Raw genomic sequence first — 8682 nt, 5'->3', positions numbered from 1 at the left:
ATCATCAACTTCTCTCTCTCTCTCTCTCTCTCTCTCTCTCTCACACACACACACACCCTCACACTACTCTCTAAAGCAACATCAACTTGTGTGTAGAGAGATGAGAGAGAGAGAGGAGAGAGGAGAGAGAGACACACAACCTCTCTAAAGTAACATCATCTTCTCTCTCTCTCTCTCTCTCACACACACACACACCCTCATACTACTCTCTAAAGCAACATCAACTTGTGTGTAGAGAGATGAGAGAGAGAGAGGAGAGAGAGACACACACCCACCTCTCTAAAGCAACGACATCAACTTGTGTGGTGTCGTCCGTATGTTGCAGGCCTGTGGATGCTCAGTGGCGTCATCTCTCTTTCTCTCTATCTGTGCGCGCTCTCACTGTGTGTGTGTGTGTGTGTGTGTGGGTGGGGTGGGGGGGAGTGGAGGTGCAGTAGAGAAGCACCCCTCCTCCTCTCCTTTTTGACTCTATCTATCATGTCTGCACCATTGCTTTTATCAGTGCACGCGCACCTTGCTCTCGACACAATGATGAAGCTCTAAATTAGCTACGATGGGATAGCAGGCAACAGCATGCCATGCTTTCAACCACACTCCAATTATATAAACACAGCCCCTCGCCAGGGAGCTGCAGGAAGCTCTCTCTCTCTCTCTCTCTCTCTCTCTCTCACACACACACACACACACACACACACACACACATCAAATACCCACTGCAATCAAAACCTTCTGCACCACGCTTTCATCCACCTTTAACCGCTTTGGTACGTCTGCATCAATATTCTGCTCGTCTGTAGCTATCAAAATATATCGCTTCTCAACAGCTCCCACTTCAGTAACCAGTTCCTGCTTGTATCAATTGAATTAAAGCTACAAAGAGCAGCTTCTGCACCACACCACCCACCACCACGCAGCTCTTCCACCATATCGTAAGCGCCCCACTTGATATAGCCTTCATATCTTTGCCTCTCTCTTGTTTTGTGTATCGTGACCTAATTAGAACATAATTAAGGTTGCTATTACTGTGAACCTTTCAATTAATTTTCTTTTAAAGTGGGTCTCTTGTACCATCGCAGAGTTTTTGACAGGGAGAATTTCTGTGATCTCTGTCCAAGTTGTGCTCAGATCTGCAATTTTCCAAGTAAGCAGAAAGTACAGCTTAAGCATGGCGTAATTACCCTAACGTGCACGGGATTATGGTACATGCAAGGATTTGTTTTCATTGAGATCTGTAGGCTCGATGTGATTTAAGGTTAACAACGACAATTAAGCAATTGCTTGGCAAGAATGTGTAGATTTCACATGATTAAGGTCTAACAAGCGCAATTTTGGCAATTAATTCGCAGGCTTTACGCGATTAAGGTTTAACAAGGGCAATTAATGGAGGAGGAGGAGGAGGAGGAGGAGCTGGCTTATGAGCTCATAAAGCCCAAAAAGAGGATAGGCAGGCCGCCGCGTGAATGGAGCTCCATTCTTCTTCCAAAAGAGGTGACCAGTACGTTTGGAGTTCGCAAATCTACAAGCAAATCACACAAGAAAACTCACAACACAAAGAGCAGTAATTATAATGAGAAGGTAAACAGAGTGGATAATAATGCTAAGCTTTCCACTAATCTGGTGGGTCAAGCAGTGCATGGTGTTGTGGATGGCTCCTTTGATGCTGGCTTCTTGGTAAGCTTGAGGATGGGAGACTCGGAAGCTCTCTACCGGGGTGTTGTTTTTGGTCCGGGCTTGTCCATACCGTTGTCCAAGGACACGGACATTGCAAAGAATGTGAAACATCGACGACGTAGAACTGCTACTGCTACTGCTACTGCTACTACTGCTGCTGCTGCTGCTGCTACTGCTACTAGAGAAGAGCCTTCCACTAATCCTCTTCCCACTATATCTACTTATAGAGAAGAGCCTCCCACTAATCCTACTCTAACCCAACCTCCTCCTCCTCCAATTTATGGAGCTTCTCTAATCCAACAACAACAAGGTAGTGTCCTAGCTAGAGATACCCCTCACATTAATGCTACCCTCCCACCACCCAATGCCAATCAATTTGGCTATAATGGAGTTTTTATTCCCAGCAACTTAAGGCCCCTTTCTCATCCAGAGATAAATGTGAACCCTTTTCTCCACTCAAGTAGCTTTACCCACCGGCCAAATGTCCCCTTACCAACTCAAGGGTACAATCCTGGCCAAACTTTTGGCCATATTTTGCCAACACCAAGCACTCAATTTGGTTACACCTTTAATGCTGCACAAGGAAGACCGACTACACCCCTCCATTCTCATTATCAAGGTCCCTAGGCCTGACAACAATATACATGTAGCAACTAGGTATTTTCCATATGCCGTTCATTACATACTTCCCCTTTTGATCACTAATTTTGATCTTAAAAAACGTTTGTTAATCTTCCAAAGTGTCAATTGTTAATCTTGAGAATGCTAGGATTGAAAGGTTTCTCATTAGATCCATGTTGTGCACTTTTAAGAAGTGACGAGACCACCCTTGTGTGTGTGTGTGTAGAGAGAGAGAGAGAGAGAGAGAGAGAGAGAGAGAGAGAATGATGTTTTAGTGTCGTAGGAACAATCCCAAGAGACCTAAGAAGATCTATCCGACAGGAGTGAGATTCGAACACAAGACGTGTTGAATAACAACTCCATGAGCTAACCGATCTACCACACATTGGGTGATAGAGAGAGAGAGAGAGAGAGAGAGAGAGAGAGAGAGAGAGAGAGAGAAGGGAACATTAACATCATGGCCGAACCACATAATATGATCTATATGCTTAGGAAATGGAACACGTATAATCCAAATGAAAATAATGAAATGCGGAGATGGGACTTCAACTAAGGATCTCTTTATTTACTTGGAGCGAGTTTAAATCCCAAATGCATAAACCATCATGCGAACACACACACACACATGCACGCGCACAGACACACACACACATACACATATGCACGCACGCACGCACACACACACACACAAAGAGTGGTAACTTTACACATGCGCATTTGTATCAAAGAGGAAGAGAGACTAATCACAAATGTATTATGCTAACGTTGACATACTAGTATTCGTTGGGCTTTACTCAATACTAGACATGACAAAAACATCTTTCAAAAAGTAATGTATATTGTTCTTTTCACTTTTTTCATGGTAGGTTTATCATAGCCTATTGCAAAGCATAAAATGCTTTCTTTGCTTTCGGAGAATGGTTTGGTATTTTGCGTCAAAAACTTTTTGAGACGCTTTTGTGATTTACTCACAACTAACTAACATTGGGGGGAGGATGGTGGTACACTTAGATGGTTGTAATTTGTATATTAGATGCTATTAGGTATTTTTCAATGCATTAAATTTGGAAAGAATTGTGTGAAAAATTTATATGATAATATTTAAGTCTCAAAACATTAAAGAGTAAACGAAATGGCATGAGACAAGGTAAAAAACCTGTCAAGAGCACAAGGTTGGGTCCTCTATTGGTGTAGTGCTTCTCTCATTCCCTAACTCAATCATTAGGGAATTGGAGTAGTCAATGTATAAAGGTAGGGAGTGTGGGCTTCTCTCTTTATTATTCTTATTCTTATTCTTCTTCTTCTTCTTTGGTTGGAAAGGGGAGAGCTAGGGTGTTCTTGGTCAGTAGGGAGAGGGTAATTGGGGGGACAAGGTCCCTGGGGGGAGGGGGGTTATTAGTGTGGAGGGTGGGGGGGACAAGGGGGGTTTATCAGTGTAGAGAGGGTTAGGAGGGTTTTTGTTTCTTTTTTTCCCTTGTTCAATTAATAGAGGGTATTAAGGGGAGAGGGGGGATCTTTTTTTCCCTTGTTCAATTAATAGAGGGTATTAAGGGGAGAGGGGGGATCTTTTTTTCCCTTGTTTGATTGGTAGAGGGTATTGAGGGAAGAGGGGGGATATGGGTTCATGGTCAGTTAGTTGGGTGGGTTTCCTAGGTAGGGTAGAGGGGGCTAGTGGGTGGGTTTAGCTAGGGTAGGAAAGTTGGGTGGTGGGAGTGAAGATGATGTAGGCAACAATGGCAGTTATTGTACATAGTGTTCTAAGGTGGTGCGCTTGATGGTGGAGGTGGCAGTGACACTTGGTAACTTTGCGAACGCGAAAGTGTAGCGATGCACATCACTACACGGTGGCATGTAGTAGTGTACACCTGGTAACTTTGTGAACGGCACATAAGGGAAGGCATGAGGGTGGGAAGCATCGACGAAGGTGACCAACAAACCGAGAGAGAGAGAGAGAGAGAGAGAGAGAGAGAGAGAGAGAGAGAGAGAGAGAGAGAGTGATCGAGGGTGGGTCGGTGGGGTGGGTTGGTTGGCAGGGAGAGATAGAGGTGAGGTAGGTGAGGCAAGGTGATCAGGTGGGGGTTGGGTTGGCAGGGAGAGATAGAGGTGAGCTAGGTGAGGCAAGGTGGTCAGTGGGACAGGCTGGCACGAGGAGAGGGAGATAGAGGTGAGGCAAGGTGGTTGGGACTAGTCGGTGTAGTCTAGCTGTTGAATCTCTAGCGAAGATATGTTGGTGCCAACTACCAAACCCGCTAGTAATATAAATGTCGAATGGTCATGCAAGTGTCTCGTGAGTGTCATGCAAGCTCCTCATGAGTGTCAGGTCATGTTGAGCTTGATATCTCAACACTCCCCCTCAAGTTCAACTCCAGCTCATGCAAGCGCAAGTAATATAAATGTCGAATGGTCATGCAAGCGCCTCGTGAGTGTCAGCTCATGTTGAGCTTGATATCTCAAGACTCCCCCCCTCAAGCTCAACTCCAGCTCATGAGCTCCTGAGGCCTTCGTGAAGATGTCAGCAACGTGATCCTGTGTGCTGACGTAGGCCAAGTCGATGTCGCCTGCCAAGACTCTCTCTCTAATGAAGTGGTAATGTACCTCAATGTGTTTCATCCGCACATGGAAAACTGGGTTCCTGGCCAACTATATATTACTAAGATTGTCACAATATATGACAACCTTTCTCTCCACATGCAACCCCAAGTAGCTTGCGTAACCAAGCTACCTCACATGCTGCCACCACAGCTCCTCTGTACTCTCTATCTCTGTGCTCAACAACACAATTGTGGGCTGCTTCTTGTTGCTGCTCCATGTCACAACAGCACTCCCCAATGAAAACATAAATCCACTGGTAGATCTCTTGTTTGAGATGCTACCTGCGCAATTTGCATCTGTGTAGCCATATAGCTCCAATGATACACCTGTTGCATAAAACAATGCATAATCAACAGTGGCCCTCAAATACCGAAGTGTGCGTCGCACAATGTCAAGATGTGGTTTGTGCGAAACCTGCATAAACTGGCTCTCTAAGCCAACAATGTAGCTCAAATCTGGCCTATTAATCGTGACATAGATCAAACTCCCCACAATCTTCCTGTACATAGTGGGATCCTCCAACACATAACTTGCATCCGCACTAAGCTTACCATTTTGATCTAATGGCACCGAGATTGGCTTATAATCAGCCATCCCATACTTGGACAACATGTCCAATGCATATTATCGCTATGACAGTCAAACACCCTCAGGTGTGTGAATGACCTCAATTCCCAAAAAGTAGTGCAGATCTCCCAAATCATTCATCTCAAACTTCCTTTTGAGAAAAAACTTTTCACATGCTCAATCTCTTCCAAGTTGTCACCTCTAACAATACGATCATCTACATAAATGGTGATGATCACAATACCCTTGTCACTCTTGCGCACACACAAAGAGTGATCTGCATCTGCCATATGAAAACCAATAGTGATAAGATACTCAACAATCTTGTCATGCCATGCTCGTGGAGCTTGCTTCAGCCCATACAAGGCCTTACGAACCTTGCATACATACTCAAAACCTTGTGGCTGATCCATATACACCTCTTCTTGCAAGTCACCATGCAAGAACACATTTTTGACATCCATCTGATGTAAAAACCAGCCTTTAGCTATAGCCACCACAATCACAACTCTCATAGTTGCCATCTTTGCAACTGGGGCAAATATGTCAATGCCATATGTCTGCGCATATCCTTTGGCTACCAATCTAGCCTTGTACCTGCTTATGCTACCATCACTATTATGTATCACCTTATACACCCACTTACAGCCAATAGCTTTCTTGCCTTCAGGTAATGGCACCAAATCCCAAGTCTCATTTACATACAATGCATCCATCTCCTCATCCATAGCTTTCTCCCAACACACATTTCCAATAGCCTCATCAAAACATGTGGGTTCTACAACCTACACAACTTTTGCCATATACGCATAGTGATGTGCCACATAACCATCATAAGTCAACTTCTGCACAGGATTTTTGACTCTTCCAGATCTTCGTAACTTTGCATTCATGGCTTCCATAGCCTTCTTCACACCAGGTGTCCTCATTGCTGGAATCCCAAGCTCCTAATTAAGGATCATCTCTAAAAGCCACTAGAATCTCCATCAACAAGAGAATGCCCTGCAGAAATGTCAGGCATACCAAGGGGCTCAACCACTTTCTCTTTTCCTTTATGTGATGTACCAAGGATGTACCAGCTACATTTTCAGGACTGGTATTATGACACAGCCTGCCACTCCATGGTCTACATAATCGCTGTATGAGGACTCTCCTAGTCCACTCAATGACTATGATTGTTGACTTGCATTCTGTGCAACCACATTTCCACTTACATTAGTCCCAACAACATCCTTTTCAGCAGTATACCAGCTACTCATCTCATCAAATACAACATCCCTACTTACTCTTAATTCATGTGTAGTAAGATTATAACATCTATATCCCTTTTGTTTAAGGGAATACCCAATAAACACATATTTTTCTGCTTTTGGATCCAGCTTGTATGTAACTCATATGGCGGTACATGCACATATGCAATACATCCAAAAACTTTCAAGTGAGACGAATCAAGTTTCTTACTAGTAAACTTCTCCTCTGGTGTTTCATCATGTACGACTGTACATGTACGGCTGTATTAGGAGTCCTATTCATGATATAAAGTACTGTAGACACAGCCTCAGTCCAATAGCTATGTGGCATATTCTTCTCAGCTATCAATGCTCGTGCTATCTTTGCAATGTGCCTATTTTTTCGAGGATACATAGTTGTTGTGCTGCACTTTTCCATTTCGGATATCACTTTGCTTCTTATAGTAAGCTGCATGTACATGTCCGGGATTACCACAATAAAAAAAACCCTTGTGTATCATTATGCTACCTTTGCTAATTACCACGACCTCTTTGACTCCCCCTGCCTCTAAACTGGCCTCTTCCACCTATATGTTGTTGTTGGGAATCATGGGACTGTTGCCGCTCTGCTGACCATAATTTTGATTACCTGTTCGGCCACCACCTTGGCCACATCCATGACCTCTACCTCATCCTCTACCTGCACTTGTGTAGAATTCCTGCTGCTCTGAATTGTTTTTGTTTTGTAAGGACTATTGATCTTCACCCAAGTTCTTCTCTTCAATGATCAGCTTGATATCAAATCTGTGAAGTTGGGAATGTTCTCCTGAGTCTGAATAGACATCTTGAATGCCTTGTATTGTGGCCCAAGACCACATAGACACATTTCCACCTCATGATCATCAACAACAAAAACACCAATTGGTGCAAGGGATTCCACAATGTCCTTGATCTTCAAAGCATAATCATTCACACACATTTTCTTCTTCTCCACAGTATGAAGCTCATTCTTCAACTGAATTTTTCGTGCCTGGTGTTGGTTTCACATACAGCTTCATCAAGGTGTCCCATGCTTCCTCAGGTGACTTGGCATCCTGTATATGCCTAATCATAGTGTCATGTATGATGATAGAAAGCCAATACACGACTTTCCTTGCTCCTTGATTCCAATCCTTGAACTCTTTTATATTTGCAGCAGTTGGATTAATCTCTGGTATCTATGGTGCCTCCTCGTGTTCACCTTCAATGTAGTCCTAGTAACCTTTTCCCATCAGAAAATTGGTCAATCTAAACCTCTTTGTAGCACACACAGTGTCTGCACAACCAATCGCTCTTCCTGTAGTTCCAAAAATAGAGTTCTGCAGAGAATCGAAACTTACCCGCAGTGAACGCCTGTGAACTGAAAAACGGAGGTCCAGACACGCCCAAAACGCCTTTTCAACTCAAAAAATATTATCTGACAAACTTAATAGTAGCCCTATAGCTTTGCTCCCACGAAGAAAGCTCCTCAATCAGAGTTCGTTTGCCAATGCCTCCCCCGAAGAGCTCCTATGACAAGGGTGTAATAGCCAACACAAAGGGGCAAGAGTAGATAAAGCTCTTACCCTCGTATCACTTCCTGTGCTTCTCTTGCTTACTACTCAGCCCTTAGCATGAACCAGGCTCTGATACCATGAGAATATGCAGGGGAGAAGAGATCTTGAGCTCTTGTAAGCACATACACACTCACACAAACCCTAGAAGAGAGCACACAAGGTGAGAGGCTGAGAATTCTTCTTCTTCTTAACACACCAAAAGAGGTCTACAAAGAAGATAAAGTGACTAACATTTTGTATGAGGTTGGAGTATAGGTACAAGTACATGGGTACAAAGATGCAAATTAAGCTGGTAGTGTCTCAGATAAGAGATTCACTAGCTGCTTTATGTTCTTTTTTGGAAAAGCTGCTATTAGTTGTAGCTAGAGAAGCAAGAAGCAGTCGAAGGTTGCTTTGTCGAGTACAAA

The 8682-nt window shown here is 43.7% G+C and overlaps 1 protein-coding gene across 2 annotated transcripts; it reads left to right on the top strand.

The window, feature by feature from the left end:
* The first annotated feature begins 353 nt into the window (after window positions 1-353).
* On the top strand, window positions 354-2411 carry LOC147608770 (uncharacterized). Of its 2 annotated transcripts, none has more exons than XM_086788506.1 (3): window positions 354-929; window positions 1077-1141; window positions 1347-2411. In XM_086788506.1, the coding sequence occupies exon 3, from the start codon at window positions 1381-1383 to the stop codon at window positions 2296-2298; it is 918 nt and encodes a 305-aa protein (XP_086644632.1). In that variant the 5' UTR covers window positions 354-929; window positions 1077-1141; window positions 1347-1380; the 3' UTR covers window positions 2299-2411. The 2 variants fall into 2 exon arrangements, with proteins under 2 accessions (XP_086644632.1, XP_086644634.1); XM_086788508.1 differs by having other exon boundaries at window positions 411-929; window positions 1077-1199.
* The last annotated feature ends 6271 nt before the right edge of the window (window positions 2412-8682 follow it).

The sequence above is a fragment of the Cibotium barometz genome, chromosome 52 (assembly GCF_041138505.1).
Source record: "Cibotium barometz isolate CiBa-2024 chromosome 52, ASM4113850v1, whole genome shotgun sequence".
Lineage (NCBI taxonomy): Eukaryota > Viridiplantae > Streptophyta > Polypodiopsida > Cyatheales > Cibotiaceae > Cibotium > Cibotium barometz.
The sequence above is the reverse complement of the archived record's forward strand: the minus strand, read 5'-3'. Positions and strand labels throughout refer to the sequence as shown.

Coding starts and splice junctions, on each gene's coding strand:
- LOC147608770 (XM_086788506.1), top strand. CDS start 1,381: ATGGAGGAGGAGGAGGAGGAGGAGGAGCTGGCTTATGAGCTCATAAAG.